General features: G+C 51.2%; 1 protein-coding gene across 13 annotated transcripts in view; it reads left to right on the forward strand.

Moving 5' to 3' along the window:
• The window catches only part of GRAMD1B (GRAM domain containing 1B), a 154,594-nt gene that overhangs the window by 97,912 nt on the left and 38,822 nt on the right, over positions 1-17,860 (forward strand). For 9 of the 13 annotated variants that reach the window (XM_010986544.3, XM_064482160.1, XM_064482165.1 and 6 more), the window contains one exon: positions 12,508-12,718. In XM_010986544.3, the coding sequence (XP_010984846.2) occupies positions 12,508-12,718 (211 nt within the window). Of the gene's footprint in view, positions 1-2,454; positions 2,526-12,507; positions 12,719-17,860 lie in introns of those variants that run through there. The other 4 variants (XR_010378941.1, XR_004133854.2, XR_010378942.1 and 1 more) reach the window with 3 other exon arrangements.

Consider the following 17,860-nt stretch of genomic DNA (forward strand, 5'->3'; position numbering starts at 1 on the left):
CTAAGACTTCCTTAGAAAAGCATGAAGGGTGCAAGCAGCCTTCACTGTGCATGTGTTTGCACGCACACCTGCACACATGCACTCTTCTGTTCCGGTAGCAGACAAGACAGGGCTGAATTCAGTTTTCCTGACGACCTCAGAACCTCACAGTATTGCTCTCCGCCAGCCAGGAGAAACCTTAGCTTCTCTGTAAGTCAGGCAGTTAAAGGCCCAAGGAACAAACGTCTGGACTAGAAGGAGGGAAAATATTTGCTAAGGACTTGACATGTCCAGATAAAAGAATCTCTAGGGGCCCTGGCTTGGTGTCTGGCCTGGAGATGCTCATAGAAATGTTCAGAACTGTGGTCTCACCTGAGCTGGGGTGAGACCTGGGCGGGTTCTTCATCCTCCCACTAGCACTTGGGTTTGTCTGGTTGGGGGAAGGGCTGGGGGTGCGGGGTGTCCCTTGTCAGGGTGCACTCTCCTTACCCTGGAGGCTGTAGCCAGAGACTCGAGAGAGAACAGTGACTAATTCCAGATTCCTCTGATTCAGAAGATGACTCCAAAAATATTTGTTTGCATTCTTATTTCCAAAGCACATGGAGTGATGGTTCTGCTCTATTCTGAGCTCCTCAGAGAACTTCTTTGCTGTCTTACAGTCATTTCCATGGTTTAAGGGGGGACTAAGATGAACTGGAATTCATTTGGAGGAGAGTGAACCCAGTGGCTGAGGGATCCATAGTCATGGTATATGAGGGACAACCAGAGGGACTGCCAGGTCTGGAGGAGAAGAGACTGAGGGGGCGTGCAAGTGCATGTGGAGGAGGGGTGCCTTTTATTCTACGGCTGCCAAGAGGGTGGAAAAGTAGGACCTTCCTCAATCAGGAAGCAGATTGAGCTTAAAATAAGGAGCGTTGTCCAAAGGTGGAATGAGTTACGTCATCAGTTAATTACTTCTCTGTCACTTGAGGTAGCGTCTAAACAGAGATTAGGTGGAGATGTAGGAGAAATGATTTTAAACTTCTAAAAATAGGCATGAGACATTAGAATCATTCCACCAAAGAAAGGAGGACAGGAACGGAGGAGCGAGGGTCGCTGCTGAACTTACCTCACGTCTGAGAAAGCTGGAGTAAAAGAAAATGGCATTAAATGCATTATAACAGGGTTTTGTTTTTGTTTTTTGTTTTTTGTTTTTTTTGACTCATAAAGAACTTCTCGATGGTAGCAGAAGACAATGAGAAGGGTCACAGAGGGAAGCCCTGGAATTTTGCATGCTGAATATATTTTAAATAAGGATAAATCCTCTCCTGAGTGACTTAGGTATCTGCTGGCAGCCAGGCAGATTGGCTGACCTCTTACAGATCTCTTTGTTCTAAAATTTCTATGATTTTAACATGATAGTTATTCTTATGCCAGTTTCTGTTTGATCTCTAGGAGGAAGTCAGTTTAACTCCGTAGGGTCTGGAGGGGATTAGCCCCACACTTGACTCTTAACAACGAGGTTAGGGAGGACGGATTGGAGGGGAAGGGGGCACCAAATGCTGTGATTTACGTCCCATCCACCTACACCCTGCACACCCCTTAGTCCGACTGCCTGGCTGGCAGCTTCCTCCTCATAGCACGGCAGCAGCTCTGGTGCCTGACGTGGCTGGTGGTGCTGAATTAACCAGGACTGAGACTGCCGGGGTCTTGTTTCTGGATCCTTTGCCTGATTTGGATCTGAGTCCCTCTGTCTCAGAGAAGCTACTGCTCTTAGTAGATCACAGTGCATCCTTTACCTGCTCTTTGTCACCCCCTCTCCTGTCTCTGGGGGGGAAGGTGGCATTCACACTCACTCTTCTCACGTAATGAAAGCTGCAGCTTGGTGAAGAGTGGTTTGCCCCCAGATCCTACACAGGGCAGGGGCTGAGTCAGGGCTGCCCGGCTCCCTTGACAGGAGGTGAGGGGAAATGTTTTGATCAAATCCAAGTAGCTCCTGCCACGTGGTGTTAGTTAATTACATGTCTGTCTCTGTCACAGACCAGGAGCTCCCTGTAGGTATCCCTAATGCCTAGAACATCACCTGGCATGGAGTGTGCCCTCTTCAGCTGTTTGATGGAGAGGGTGGATGGACAGATGGATCCTGCACAAGTTCCTTTGAGTTTCAGTGGCAGCATTTCTCTTGCTGAGGATGGGGGAGGGGCAGACCAAGAAGAAACTGGAAGTTCTATCCAGTTGAACTCCTCCCTGCCGTGTTCCAGTGATGGTGGCCTCCCAGTGGATTGGAAATCTTTTTCAAGGAAGGCGCTTCCTGGGGTGGCTTAGCACCTTTCTGTTTTCACAGGGTCCCGTTCTCCTGAGTGTTAAGGCCTCTGAAATACTTTGGGTGGGATTGTCTTAGATTTGGCTGAGACTGACGGTGGATCAAGTGTAAAAAAGTATTAAGTCCCCAGCTTCACACTTAATGCTGTGTATTTGATCTTTGTGTATCTACAGAGAACCATGACATACTTGCTGCCTGGTGGGGCCCTCAAGATGAACACGTATCACATAGCTGGAGACACATAGTAGGTGTTCAGCTTGTTTAATGACATCCAGTCAGCAAGGTTAGCTTAATTTCTAAAGACTGTGAAGCTCCAAGAGAGCTGGATGGATAAAAATCACTGAGAATCATGGAGAAGTAAGGACCATGCTGCTTAAAAGTCCCTTTAGAGCTGTTCCAGTGTAGATGCGGCCACCAGGTAAGCCAACACTGCCTGCCAACCTGGCGGGGCTGTCTCCCGAACGTTAGGTGTTTATGAACAATCTCAGAGAAGGGAAGTTGCACAGCACCAGTAAGTTCCTGTGTTTAATTTCAGCGTCTTCTGCTTCCTTTCGAGTCTTTATCCTCCCAGGCCTGTGGAAGTGGAGACTAGCCGAAGATGTGAAAAGCCCCAATTTGTATTCTCACCCCTTGTCTTTGTCTTGTGGACAGGAAGAATTTGGAAATAGAATTCAGCTCCTTAGCTGGAAATTCACTTCCCACTTCTAATCCTTTGTTTCCCTCTGAACAAATTATAGGAAGCCCTTTACTTTAGGGATTCACTGTCTAATTAGGTTTTTTTGTGTTTTTTTTTTTTTTAAGCTTCTGCCCCTCATCCTAGTAAGGTGGGTTGTGATCATCCCACAGGCAAGAAACACGGGTGCACAGAAAGATAAAGTGATTTTCCTCAAGGGCACAAAACAGCTCAGAATTTAAACTCAGACATATATGCTTATGTCTAGACAAAGTGACCGGGGCGGCAAAGATTCTGGAAGTGATGTCATATTTTAGTTTTCATGAATCCAGAAGTCAGAAAAAGAACCAATGGGCTGGTGCTGTAAGAAGGCAGATTTGGGGCAGGCTTAAGAAAGAAATATCTAACAGAGTGGCTGAACAGTGGCTTTAAGAAGAGCTCGTTCCGTGATCTGAGATCACAAACACAATACGTACCTGCGATCTCAGTGTGTGCCAGTCATCATGCTAGAAGCACTGGGGAACCATGCAACAGACAAGGCCCCAGCCCCTGTGGAGTGTTCAGTCTAGTGTAAGCAACTTAACAACAACAGAATAAGACAACTTCAGCTCCTCATAAGTTCCACGAAGAGGGGAGGCGGCATGATCTGACAATGCTTGCCTGGAGACACGGAGGCCACCTGAGATGGAGTGGTCCTTCCGGACAGGCTGCTCTGGGGATGTGACATTTGAACTTTGTTCTGAAGGTTGAAAAGGAATCAGAAGTCAGGACTGTAGAGTGAGAGTTACAGGCAGAGGGACCAACAGGTGCAAATATCCTGGGGCACGGGTGAACTGGGTGCGTTCAAAGCACAGAAAGGTCCAAGGAGAATAGGGTGAGGGAGAAAGTGGTACAAAAGGAAGTTGAGGAAACTGTTGCCCAAGTTTGGATGCCAGGAGTTGGATTGCTGGTCATTAAGTCCTTCCTTCCAGAAGGTTAGGACAAGGACACAGTGGATTTGACACAGCCCATGGGCCCTTTCGGTGAAATAGTTCATGTCTGACTCTGACTTCTGACACTGGTTCTGTAGTGTCATCAGAGTTTTCAAAGGTTGTCATAATTTGTTCCTCTTTGAAATGTCCATAGAGATCACTGGGGCTCTGGCTTCTCCCTCAGCTCTGGCAGGACCCAAACAAACTTACTCTGTTTTTGTAGGAAGGGGGAAAAGTGGGTCAGGCTGTTTTGGCATTTCAGGCATGGAGTCCTGGTTGTCCTGCAGGCCCCGGTCTCCATGGAAATGAAAAATAGTGTTTGTCATGCCCGTTCCTGGATTGAATTCCAAACTCTGGGCTGAACAGAAGCTGCAGGAAAGCCAGGGAGTGGGGGAGTGGGGGGATGGGTGGAGGCTCCAGCCCTAGTGATGAGGAGGCCTCTCCTCTTTTGCTTGTGCTGGAAAGGCAAACAACCTTTGCCCAGTCTCCAACCCTCTCTTCACCCATCACCTCTCTGGACCTAAAACACCAGTAGAAGAGTAACTGACATTCTGCCTTCCTCTGCTTGGCCAAAGACCTTGCCCTTTCATTAATTGGTCAATTAATAAATTCATCGACAACTGAAGTCACAGCTAGGACTTTCCCACAAGTAATTCCTTCCAGGCTTAAGTATGAGGATGTAACTAGTATGTACCTAGAAGGTCTAAAATTCATCAGCTGGCTGAAGATGTTTTGAATGGGCTCTGCCACCTTTCATTCCCTTTGTAAGATTAAAACATTTGTTTAACTTTCCATAGACACTTGAACAAGATAGGGAAGGAGGAATGGGTAAGCGGAACTTGGTGGCCATAAGAAGTGCCCTGAATTATCTACCCAGTACATCTCCAGAGATGGGGACCAATGAGGGACAGGGAGCAGAGAGAGGGCGGGGCCTGGGCCATGTGGACCCTGTGAGCCAATGTTTGGATGACCAGTGGCTAGTTAGTGAGTCTGGAGGGTTGTCAGGCTTCCGTTTGTAAGGTGTCTCTGCCAGTGGCCTGACCTGGCAACAGTTTAGTTCCACCTTCATGGTTCCAAATTTCAGGCAGAACCTGTCCCTGAACACCTTGTATGCTTCACTCAAAGGCCCAACTTGGAAAGCCCCCAGGTTATTTCAGCAAGTTACTCGAACAGAGCAGAGGGAACAAGATGTTCATCTGTCAAAATCTTTCTCTTGCACCAGTGGAGGGAGGCCCATTGTGCGTGGGGCTCTGCAGTTGGCATTGTATGGACAGTGATAGGAAAGAAGAGCGTTATCCTGGGAGCCCTCTCCCTCCCCGCCCCTCGCCGAAATGCAGCGTGATGCTACACCCAGGCCAAAGCACGGCGTGCCGGGACCAGGCCGAGACCTGCTGTAGCAGATGCCGGGAACATAAACATGTGCCACAAACAAACAAAAAAGCACCTCTCCAGAAGCTGTCTGGCCCCTTTCTTCACCCCGTAATCACGGTTTGACACAAAAGACACGGTTAACTTTCTCCCTTAGAGTAGGAATTGGACCCAGGGCGCAGTTGTTGCCAGGTTTAGATTGCAAGTGATAGGCCTGCAAAGAGTACGTTCCACCCATGGTTACTGAGAGCTCCTTTTAGCAGGGACAGTCATACATTTTTCATCCTTTCGAAACCCCACCCCATCCAGTATCCTAAAAACCGTGGGGGATGAAGCCACTGAGACTTGCACTGTTGAGCACCCCGTCCAGCTGCCTCTTAAACCCTGGTAGGCAGTCCTGCCACCCCTCTGGACCTGCGCTTCCATCCAGAACGGTAAGAGGATTGGACTGGATGAGCCCTTGACTCTTTCTCTGCAACAGTCATCCTCTGGGGACCTGAGACTGGTTTTATCTTCAGGGCTAAAGGGGGCCGAGACCAGGAGCTCCCGGGGCATTATAACAAGAACTGAAGCAGGCCTGGGAAGTCTTTTTCCTAAGCGACTTGATATCTTGCTCCCCAAGGAGAGTTTAGGGCCCTGCTGAGACTTGTGATTTGGGACATTTTTCCTCGTCTACAAAGTTCTGGTTGGGTCTGCCCTTCCCACCTACTGTGCTGTGGTTTTTATAGGTGCAGAGACACTGCTGAGTGACAAGCAGGAATACAGAGAGGAATTGAAAAACAACAATCTTCAGGGAGTCCTTGCAAACTCTGAATCTGGAACCCGTTTAGGTGGACAGATCGAATGGAGGCATTTGCAGGGTGCACGTAAATTTCATGCAAATGTTATGCAAATACACCTGTGGCCTTCCTGTCTCTGACACTTGAGCATGTGCTGTGGGAAAATTCAGAGTGGAGCTGGCTAATTTGCATGGGTATTTGCAATGCTATTATGAAGAACTGAGGAGGATTATCGATGTAACTTCGGAATCAGCATGGGGATGGGAGGTGCATAGCTGGAAAACAGAATGGTCAGCTGTTAGGAATTAGGGACCGTTAGATACCAGAATCAGCTTTAACTTGATGCTACGAAAGGCAGGGAGGGATGGGGTATTTGTAATATGGCTGTGGCCGGGGGTCTGATGATAATTGTCAGGCCCCTACACCAAAAGAAGGTGTGCTGAAGGCCTCACCGTGAGAACCACACCTTCTGCGCACTCCCCATCAACCCCGGGGACTTCTCCATGGGCCACGCCTATGACAGGTTCAACTGATTTTCTGTTCCAGTGAGTCCACCCACCTGGTAGACACTGAGCAGCTGATACACTCAAGAGGGTTGTTCAAGCAGGTTTCTGTCATCTCGGGCAGATACGTCACTTACCCCTTGATACCTACAAGATTAGTCCTTGGGAACAGCGGTTCTCAAATTTTGGAGTGCATCAGAATTAGCTATGGTGCTTGTTTAAAATGCAGATTCGTAAGACCATCCCCTGGAAATTGTCATTTATTGAGTGGGGGTGGGGCTGGGATTTTGCACTTAAAGGAAGCACCCCAGGTGAGAAGTAATGTTGGGGGAACATTCAGAGCCTGTCCATGTTACCCTCTGAGGAAAGAGGGCACGGATAAATATTCCACATTTTACAGAGAGGAACAAAAGCCCTCTTCATAATAGCAGCTGAGAGATACTTACTAAGCGTTCATTATGTATCAAGCACAGCGCTCAATATTTCACTTAGGTTGTTTCATTTGACACAACAGTCCTGTGGGATAGGTATTAATATTGTCCAATGAGAAAAATGAGGCTTAGAGGCCGGGGTCCCACAGCAAGTGGCAGAGCTGGGACTTATCCCTGAATACCACAGACTGGCAATTAATCCTGGCCCTACAGGGCCCAAGCAGACTTCAGCAAACAAATGTTGGATTTGAAACTGGCTTCTAAATTTCTAATTAAATGTTCTTTCTGTTAAGGTGGGGTGCCCTGGAATGTATCAGGCAATCTTAAAAAAAATTACCAGTACCGGGCACCCAAACTGTGACTGCGGTTCCTTTGCTCATCCAGGTCGCTGCAGAGCTGGCGTGGGGGAAACAAAAAGTGAACGGAGGCATCTGGGTGGGGAGGAGGGGAGGTAGACCCTGCTGGCGAGAGAGGGGGAAGGGGCTGCTGAGTGGAGAGCGACAGGCGCATTCTCTTGCAGTCTCTGGGGCAGAAACAATTGATTTCTCTGAAAGCAAACAAGAGAACTTGGAGGAGGGACACTGGAACACCAGCTGACTATTCTTCTCTGCTCAGGGTTCTGAAAAATGTATGGGGAGCTGGTCAGGGAGCTGGCTTGCTGACACCATCTCCCCATGCCCGCAGGACCACACCAGGCAGAAGGATGGGAACAGAAAGCCAAGCAGAGCAGGGCCACGGCTCCCATGTCTCGCGTGGAGGTGGGAGATGCAGCCAGTAGAGTCACCACAGAAGGCCTTTCCATGTGCCCCTGTTTCTTAGGGACTTCAGCCAGACCTACCAGTGGAAAGTAGGATCAAAACTGTAGCATGAGGAACTGTGGTCAGACTTAAGGAAGCACTGTTTATTAGGAAGGTAACCAGGAGAGGAATGAAATAGTTTTTGTTGGAGGTTTAAAAATGAGAGGTGGAAAGTGAGTGAATGACCTCTGGGCCCCCTACAGTGGGTTAAAGGTGGCTGGTGGGGGTCTCAGCAGATTATTATTGTTGGGGAGAGTTGGTGAGGACAGGAATCTCTTAAGCATCAGTTTAAGTATGTTATGCGTCAGAAACGCAGCTTCTTGTAATGCTCTGTGTGCTGCATGCCATTTTAGGCCTTCATATCTTCACTCATGCTGTTGTTTTGAAGTTTTGTTTTTGTTTTGGGGGGAACATTCTCTTCTGTCCTACTACCAGCCTTTCACCTGGCTCCCTCTAACACATTTTTCAGGACCCAGATCAAGTCTCCAGGGCCACGTCTTCAAGGAAGCCTTTTTTGATCCCCCAGGTGTGGCTAAGGCTCCTTTCCTCTCTCCCCTCGCACCACTCATTGCTTCTGGTAAAGGGAGAGGAACATGTGTCTAGCTCTCCCTGACTCTAATGTCTCAGGCTCAAGGATCTTCTCCTACCCGCCAGTATGAACTTTAATGCCTAGTATGGCGCCAGATGCTCGGTAAATGTTTGTGGAACGGAAGATCCAGATACGAAGCCATGTCACCTTGGCCAGGCACTGACCTCTGCTTCTCAGGTTTCGTGTATGTGAAGTTGAGAGTTGGATATATTAAGTCTAAGATCTGAAAGGGGGGGTCTTAGTCCAATAGCCCCTCCAGTACCTGTCTTTCTTTTCTTTATGGCAAACCTAAGGTCATTTTTAGCTTTAAAATCCAAAGACTTTGACTGTTATTAATAATGGTGGCAGGATCAGATGAACGGCGTGTCATAGAGTTTCTTGGAAAGACTATAGGTTATGAGAGTCTGAAGAATTGGTTTTATTGGCTCACAGGACATCCAGTCCTGTAGGACAATGGAGCGTCTTCTCAAAGAGTTCTAGGAATCTAGCAAGGCTAGGAGTGATTTTGCCGAGTTAGAACTATGGTAGCTCCAAACATTTCTTCTCATAGCGAAGGATCAGAGTAGGGGTGGGGTGGGGAGGATCCCTGGCTCAGTCTTGAGTGTAAATGTTGGGTGGGAAGGACTAATTAATACTTCACAGATGGGTTGGGAAAATTAAATGAGATCATGCTTAATAACTGCTTGTCACTGTGCCAGAAACGCATGAACATTCATAAACTTTCAGCTATTTTTGTTAACATAAGCAGGTTGGAGGTACGGATCTGGGAGCTGCCGAGTACTGGGGATCGTTAAAGCCCTGGGCATGAAGACCTGTTCACTCCAGACATTAGCTGAGCTCATATGACTTACAGAGCTTCGGGCTGAGCGGTGCGGGAGGGGCGAGGGGTGTGCCCCCCGGGAATGCGTAGGTCTTTACCACCAGGCAAGATGTGTTAAGTCCTTTGGTCAGTTCAGTGGTGGGGATTTAGAAATGCTTTTTGGAGAAAGTAGGCTTTTGAGATGGGCCTTCAAGGATGAGCGGGACTCCAGTAGGTAGATGTGAGGGAGGGAAGGAGGGGGCTCTTCATGCACGGGCAGCGAGTGCTCAGGAAGCCAGGAAGGAGGGGTGGGGCTAGGACCCGGGACCCTTTCAATGAGTACACGGAGGAAGTGTTGAGATCTAGACAGGTGTCTAGTTAGGTTCAGTACAGAACCTGGAGTTCCACTCTTAGGATTTGGGACTTCAATATGAATGCTCGTAGCGGGCAGAAAGATTATATCAGACTTTTATTGGGAAAGATTGAAGGAAAAGGTGTGAATGAGTAAGAAAGAGGAAGGGAAATGGAGGAGACCACTTAGAAAGCTCCTGGAAAAGCCCCGGCCCGAGGCCTTGAGGACCAGAGCTAGGGCTCTGGGGGTGGGAGGGCAGGAGGGGTTCAGGAGCATTAGGGAAATGGAATTGGGTGGGATTCAGTGACTCACTTAGTGTGGGGTGAGATGGGAGAGACGGGTTCGCAGCCTGGGAGACTGGGAGATGAGGGTGCCTGTGAGGGTGGGCAGCAGTGGGAGGAGCTTGGGAGGAAAGGTGACAAGCTTAGATTTGAATCTCAGGTGCTGGTGAGACACCTCTTTGGAGGCAGTGTCACGTCGGCAGCAGGTTGCTGGGCTGCAGCTGACAAATGTGATCAGAGCCAGAAGCAGGTGGAGGAGCCCTCCGATTCGAGGCATAGTCAAAGTCATAGAAAACAGGAAGTGGTTGGGGCGGTGAAGGACTCACCTTTGGGGAAGGGCTAAATTTTAGGTGGAAGAGCAGGAAGGGAGCCAGGTGCTGAGACAGGAAGAGGAATAGAAGAGAGAGGTGTGTGTCATCAGGGAGAAGAGGAGATCTTGAAGAACGACACAGATGATGAACAGCCTTAAAGTGCAGAAATTAAAGTGGCAAATGATAGTATAAGTTGTTTGTCAACTGACGTCTTGAAAGCAGAATTTTCAGGATCCTTGGGTGACATGGAGGGTCAGCTGATGTGGGGTCACTAAGGGAGGAGGACATCTCATGGACACGTCTGAGATTCATGTGGTTTTGGATCGTTGGAGTGAGTTTCCTCCAGGTTGGAATTTTTTGCCTATCCCTTGCTTGCATCCTTCCTCTCCAGCCAGTTATCAGCAGGGATTCAGATATCCTTTGAAGGATAAAGGGACCACCTTTCTGTTCCTGGGTCTAGAATCACCCTCTGTGAGGATGTCCCCCTCTCAGGAAAAGACAGGAGCCCAGCTGTGTGTTCATGTGGTCTGAGCTGGGTATGTGCTGGGTGCCATCCACACTCTAGCTCTGCTCTGAGCAAACTAGCTGAGGTTCAGGGCGGGGTTCCCAACTGTTCTTCCGGCAAAGTGATCCCTGGAGTGCTTGGCAGTGGGTTGAAATTGGCCGGAGAGAATGGGGGCTCCCCCAAGGCTCCCTGGAGGATGGGTCTGAGGACCTACTCACTGCTGTTCTAGGTCTGGGCTTTTCCAGCTGAGGAAAAGGAACAGAGTTTCCTTTCTCCAGGGCTTGTAGCAGTGGATGAGTTTAGAAGTCCGAGGATAAGGATGTTGGGGGTGGAGTGAGAACTTAAAGAGCCTCTTTTTCTAAATCACAGTTGTTGTTGGTATTATCACGGAATTTGAGGATAAAGCAAAACATTGGGCCTTACGTGTCCCCATTCAACCCCTGGTCACCTCTGTCTTCCCTTTTCTCAGGTCTCCTTTTGTTCCTTTTCTCTCTGTTTCCTTCCAAAAGTGAGAGCCCTGGGCGCGCCCCGCTGCTGCCCTCCTCCCGCACGTGCTGGTTTGGGCCTTTGGGCTCCTTCCTTTTCTCTCTGCCCAGGATCCTTAGGTGGGAGGTTCTGCTGAAAGGGGCATGGTTTTCATTGCAAATGGGTCCAGTGGGACACCTGAGGTTGCAGCTGGGTCTTCATGCAAGTGGCCGCGTTCCCCACCCTGCACTCTGCTTGCTTAGGAAAAGCTGGGATGAAGCTTCCTGAGAGTTTCCTGGGGCCCTGACGGGCTCTGACGGGCTCTGACGGGCTCGGCCTCGGATCCAGCTGCGCCCAAAGCCTGACCCTGCTCTCTGATGGCTGAGTGCGTGAGAGGCCGCTGGGCGTGTCATCCCCTCCCTTGTGCTTTCTCAGCTTTCCAGTGTCACATGTGCTTTCCTTCCCATTTCCCGCCTCTGTCCTCTCTGAGGAAAGCAAACACCTGTTAGAGCTTAACTGCATTTAATTTTCCTCTCCTCTTCCTTTCTTCATCTCTTCTATCCCATTAAGAACACAAGCTAAATATTCATACAGTCTGTAAGCCTTGGTGTAAGGGGATTTGGGTCTGTGGGATGTCCCGAGTACGTGCCAGGAAGGAGCTTTAGGGAGGGGAGTATGACACGTGAGACCTGCTGTGTTCATTTTTACCCTGGGCAAGGGCGGCAGGAACCAGCGCGGCTTACATGGAAATGGAATGGTGTGAATTACAAGTCAGAAGACCCAGATTTTGCTTCTCAGCCCTCTTGGTTCTCTGCCATGCATTGGTCTTCATTTTAAAAACAGGAATTAGGGCTCTTGCCATTACTTCCTTGGTGGAATGATTTAAGGACCCAGTGAAATAATATAAATATGGAAACTTTGGAAAGTGGGATTCTTTTTGTTATTTTCTTGGGAAAATCTTTCCAAAACAAAATGTAGGAGCTGTGTTTGCAGCATGTATAAAATGAGCTGACAGTATTGATATGATCTCTAATGAGTCAGCTCTTAAATTCCATCTTTCCTGGACAGTTCTTGGCATATACTGGGAGAGGTCTAGAAATACTTGATCGATGGACACAGTGATGGATGGATGGATGGATGGATAACGTCTAATTGCCCTGCTTACCCCTCCCCATTGCTATTTCCATTTCACATGGGCACCACCGCCCTCTCCTGGCTAGCAGTGGTATTACGGTGCAGTAAGTCCATAGCTGGGCCCTTTTCTCCCTATTTCTCCCCAGCCCCTAACCTTGGCTCCCTGAGCTGGCTCCTTGGGACCCGTCTTTGGCCTTCAATCACTGACTGCTTGTCTCTCCTCCTCCTCCTGTTTCCACCCCCTCCCTCTCTCCATCTGCCTCTGCAGCACTGCCAGTAACTCCAACCGCAGCACGCCGGCCTGCTCCCCCATCCTCCGGAAGCGGTCTCGCTCGCCCACCCCACAGAACGTGGACGGAGACACAATGGTGGAGAAGGGCTCAGATCACTCGTCGGACAAGTCCCCGTCCACACCGGAGCAGGGTGTGCAGCGCAGCTGCTCCTCACAGTCCGGCCGTAGTGGTGGCAAAAATTCCAAGGTGAGCCAGACCCCACCTGGGACTCTGTCCTTGCTTGTTAGCTGGCTGCAGGGAAGCTGGTTTGGGGGGGTTGGCGAGGTAGAAGACCCCTTCATCCAGAGATGATTGACTGGCCTAGGGTCCCAGAGATAGTCTTTATTTAGTGAGGCGAGGGTGGGGCAGGCAGGAGAGACCCTAGTTAAATTGTACATTCTCAGCTAAGCACTCAGAGAGGGTCCCAGGAGCTGGTGCAGTGATTCCACAGGGACCGGTATCTCCCTTTAGGGGCTTGGGAGCCTCACGTGCCTTGAGATTTGGAGGAGGGAAGCTCTGGGGGTCGGGAGGGATCATCTGTTTAGCACCGCACCCTTTTGCAGATTGGGGTAGAAGGGAACATTACTTGGGACAGCTGTCGTGCGGGGAAGGGAATCCTCAAGGAAGGTTGCAGAATGCTGTTTTAACCTCCACCCGGGCCGTCACCCTGCCTTACTTTTGGTAATAACCCACTTGATACTCATCTGGCCAGGAGGACGGTGACAGGGCTCTCCACCCCTCCCAGGTGTGTCAGCATCACCACCCGAGCACTGGGCCTTTGCCTAAGGAGGGGATAAAATAAGCCCCAGGGGGCCTGGGCTACTTGTGGTTCCCAGAGGTTTTGTTCTCCCCCTCCTTAATCCTTTGGGAAGAAGGGGATGTCTTTGCCTAGATGCTCCCTCTAAAAGCTTCTCTTTCCCGCTGGACTCACAGGCCCTGGAAAAGGGGGGCCCCGGGAGGCTTGGGAGCTGGCTTCCCACCTGAATTTGTCTTTTGATTTCTTGTTCTTCCTCTTCTTCCCCACCATTTCCCAAATACCTTCTTTGCATGCATGGTCTTAGTCTCACAAGCGCCTCTCAAAAGTAAGCCATCTTTTGTCTCTGTCTTCGGTCTCCCCTCGGGTGTTGAATTGTCTGTAGTGCTCGGCACCCCTCCCTCTGCCCCCGCCCCTTTTGGCCCGTGTGTCCTGCTTGGTCCCTTTCCCAGAAGGGCCGGCCCCACTGCCCCTGGCAGGCTGGCTGAAGTCACGCAGGGCCCATTTCCACTGCACCCGGGGTCGAAGAACAGACCCACCCCACCCCCACCCCCGTGTCTGCCTGCTCCCCAAACACTGCCTCTACCTAGAATCTCCTCCCTCCTTACATGGTGCCGTCTAGAAGCAGAGTCCTGCCAAGGCTTAGTTTCCTTCCTTTGGGGGAGGGGAGCCCCCAAATCTGGCCAGGCTGCAGGTCCTGATACCTCCGTACACCTGCTCTGCTGAGTGACTCCTGGTTCCCTGGCGGGTTGGCTCCCTCCCGAGTTCCCTGGTGCAGCACAGTGGCCCGGGAGCCCTACCCTGCCACTCCTCCTATCTGCCTGCCCTGCGAGTCGCTCAGCCTGACTGCCCCTTCCACTTCCACCCCCTGTCCAGCCTGGGGCTCAAGGTGTTCTGAGGCTCCTGGATCATGGTCAGAGGGGAACTTGGCTCCAGGGGGGGGGGGGTGCCAGCCGATGGAAGTTGGTGGGCATTTATAGTAGCCCCTGCCAGGCCCGCAGAGATGCAACCAGGCCAGGGAGCCACTTCCAGAGTCTGCCCATGACGCCAGGATTTCAGAGGCCTGCGGAGAATTTGGAGGGAGTGGGGGCGGTGAATAGCAGGTATTTGGGGACGGCAGGTCTCAGGAAATAGTGCCCTCGGGAAGGGGTTAGTGCAGGAAGGCTGAGGCTGGCTTAACAGCAGTCTCAAGCCTCTCAGTGTTCTGGGGAGGAGGACGGGGAGCAGCTGCTCCCGTTCCTGGGGGACGAGCAAGGGGTTACAGGGCTAATCCTAATCCTCCAGTCTGTGACCTTCAGGCCGAAAGCTCATCTTAGCTCTGAGGACTTTCAATGACTGTTGCTGGCTGTGGGCAGGGGAGGATGCTGCCTGACCGAGGAAGCCCCCAGGAGCCCCCTGCGGGTTCAAGGGGGTCGGCAGGAGCAGGCCGTCTGGGGATGAGATTTTAAGATGACCTCTGTCGGCCCCTCCTGAGTGCCTCCCCAAGCATCTGGCTGGGGTGGGGGCAGCTGTTTCTGGACAGGGGGGTCCAGTTACTCCATTTCTCTGCCTCTTCCCTCAGCGTCTGCACACTACCATCCCAAGGTCAAGCTGTGATCTTCCTTACCTCTTCCCCTGTGCCCAGCAAGGCTCCAGCAAGCAGAGCAGTACTTATCTGTGGTCCTTAGTCACTACTTACCGAGTACCTCTTTTGCTCAAGTGATGGGTTGAGGGGAGAATCCAATAGTGAGGATTTTTTTAAAAACTCTTAAGTGGTAGATCTTCTTTAAGAAGTGCGTATGAACCAGGTTCCTGCCCCCAGGCAGCCTGTAGTCTGGGAAGGGAGATAAGAGACAGCTTATCCACAAACCAACCCCGACCCTGAGGACCACAGGGTGCTCCGTGAATTCAGAGGCGGGAGAGCGCATGTCTGAGTCAGGGAGTGCACATTTCAGGGAGCAGGTGCAGGGAGCCAGGCCGGAACTCCGAGAGGGATTGTTGGGGGCAATGTGTGGGGTTAGGAAGGGACCGAGAGCTGAGCGTGAACGGGAGTGAATCTCTGCCCCTTTCCTAAGGAGCGAAAGGAGGTGGCTGACGGACCAGGTTTTCTTTCCCTGTGAAGAGCCTGGTGAGGCAGGGCCTGTCCCTATCCGCTGCAAACTGAGTTCCCCAGCTTTGGAGAGCCGCCTCCCGGCCCCATCCCCTCCCCGGTGGTGACCATCGTCACCACCACCACAGCAGTTAAAAAGGACTGCCTCGTGGAGGGAGGGTGCCCCATAGCCCAGTGGGAAGTGGTTGGTTGGGATTTGTGGGTGCGGGACACAGACCAGAAAGGACACATGCGAACCAGTATAGGAGTTAGGTTCTCCGTCGGTCAGGGCCTGGAGCAGAGAGGGAGGGGAGCTGCAGGGGTGAGGGGAGAGGCGAGGAGGCGGCGCTCCTGTGGTGGGGTCACCTCCTCCTCCACTGGAAGATTTTCTCAGGTTGACCAGACATACCCACAGCAAGGGATGTGGTAGTCAGAGCTATTGTCACTGTGATCACAGCCAGGCCACCTCGCTCCCTGTCTCCAGTGCACCTCGTAGAGGAGGTGACGTATATTTTTCAGACAAGCTGGAGAGTGTTCCCACTTTTCTCTGGAGCCAGGCCTCATGGTGTCTGTCGTCCCTTCTCCTGGGGTTGGACTGGGTACCAGTAAGTCCCACTCCTCTGACTCTGTAACTACACTGCCGAGGCTGACCCGTGCGAGGGCAGCTCTGCCAGAGCCCTGGGCTAGACCGCAAGGCCTATTTCTGCTTCCCAGCCCCCTTGGTTGTGCCCGCGCCCGGCTTCCGCTCTGTGGTGCCGGCTGGCGGCCGCCAGAGGGAGCCCCGGCCGTTCGCTGCTCCGCCAGCTCCTGATCTGGGCGCGGCGCGGTGCGGTGCCCCGCAGCCCAGGCAGATCTTCGCCCCGTGCGTTGTGCCTCCCAGCGCTGGATGTGCATTGCCGCCCGGCTCTGTGGCTCTGCCATGCCTTTTCTTTGACTTTTTCCGTTTTTCAATCCTAATTTTTGTGGTTACCTTTCCAGTATGACAGACTTAAGCTGATCAAAGTAAGAAATTGTTTTTTTCCCCCTAACTCCTAGCTGTAGTGAGCCTCCGTCCCCTCCTCTGCCCCTATCCCCCATCTTCCAGACTCCCCGGCCTCTGCACTGGAGAGACAGATGTGTAAGGAACTTGACTGCTTCCAGGGCCTTGGAGTCCCCGGGGCGTTTGCTCCTCAGACCTCTCGTAGGCACCTAGAAACCTGCTCTGCTAAGCCCTGTCCCCGCAGCTCTGTCTTCGGGCAGTTTTCCTGACTCCCTCGTCCTCTTTGGCCACATCCACTTATAACCCATCAAAAAACCCTCACCCCACTCCCTCGTTCTGTTTCTTCCTTACTTTTGGTCCTCTCTGCACAGGAGGGTGTTTCCAAACTGATTCAGAAGGGCCCTGCGTCTGTGTGGCAGTTCATGAGAAGAGTCCCTCTCCTCCTTCTGTTTACCTGGGCAGGAGGGAGCGTCTGAGCAGGAGTAACAGTAAAGGACCTTGGGTCCCCCCACCAGGCCCAAGTTCCTGCTGCCCCTTTCCTCCTCGGAAGGTCTGGAGAGGGGGGTGTCTGATGACCTGGTTTGAGTTTGATGAAATGCCGGCAAACTCAGGCATAGACTGAGGCTAGCAGCTGTAGTGTGTACCTTCCCACTAGTGAGAGATATATTTTCAAGGATAGCTGTACACCCTCATGCCATGTGATCTCAGAATCAGGACCCAGGAAGGTAAGATGTCCCAGGATATAGATAAAGTCACATGCAGCCTCCTTGCCCCGTCCACTCTCCTCCAAAATGACTGGAGGCTGAATTTTCAGGTCCTGGATTTCCATGTGGCCATGGCTCCCTTAATGATGAAATAGTTAATTTTGAATATTTGGATTTAGCCCCTTTACCTGCTAAGACCTCTGGATTGGAGGAGGACATGAGGCTATGGGGGGAATACGTGACTTCTGGACAGGGCTGTGGTGACAGCCTTTGTTGGGAAATGATCAAGGAGAGCATCTTGCAGGGGGATTGAGAAGCCTGCCTTACCATCTGCCCCTGACCCCCAGGCATATTGCGGCCCCTGAGGTAGGGTGTGAGGAGGAAACAGCCACCGGGGCCATCCCGTCCTCTGCTGACCTGTTTCCTCTTCAGAGTGAAGGTGAAGGTCTCAAGAGAGTTCTGGGGGGTTGGGAGAGCCAGCAAGGAGGGAGATCACGTGACCAGGCTTTTGTCCCTGCACACACACTCACCCTCTGCCCACCAGACACACACACAGCAGACATCCTGCCTTCTTCCTTTATGGATCTGGGCCCCTTAAGACCAGGTAGATGGGATAAAGGTTACTAATTGTGCCCAGGATCCACGCTTTGCCTATACAGACATACCTCGGAGACCCTGCGGCTGGGCTCCAGACCACCACGATAAAGCAAATATCACAATAAAGTGAGTCACGGGAGTTTTTTTGACTTCCCAGCGCATATAAAAATTATGTTTACACTCTGCTGTAGTCTATTGAGTATACAATAGCACTATGTCTAAAAAAGCAATGTACATTTAATTAAAC

The sequence above is a fragment of the Camelus dromedarius genome, chromosome 34 (assembly GCF_036321535.1).
Source record: "Camelus dromedarius isolate mCamDro1 chromosome 34, mCamDro1.pat, whole genome shotgun sequence".
NCBI lineage: Eukaryota > Metazoa > Chordata > Mammalia > Artiodactyla > Camelidae > Camelus > Camelus dromedarius.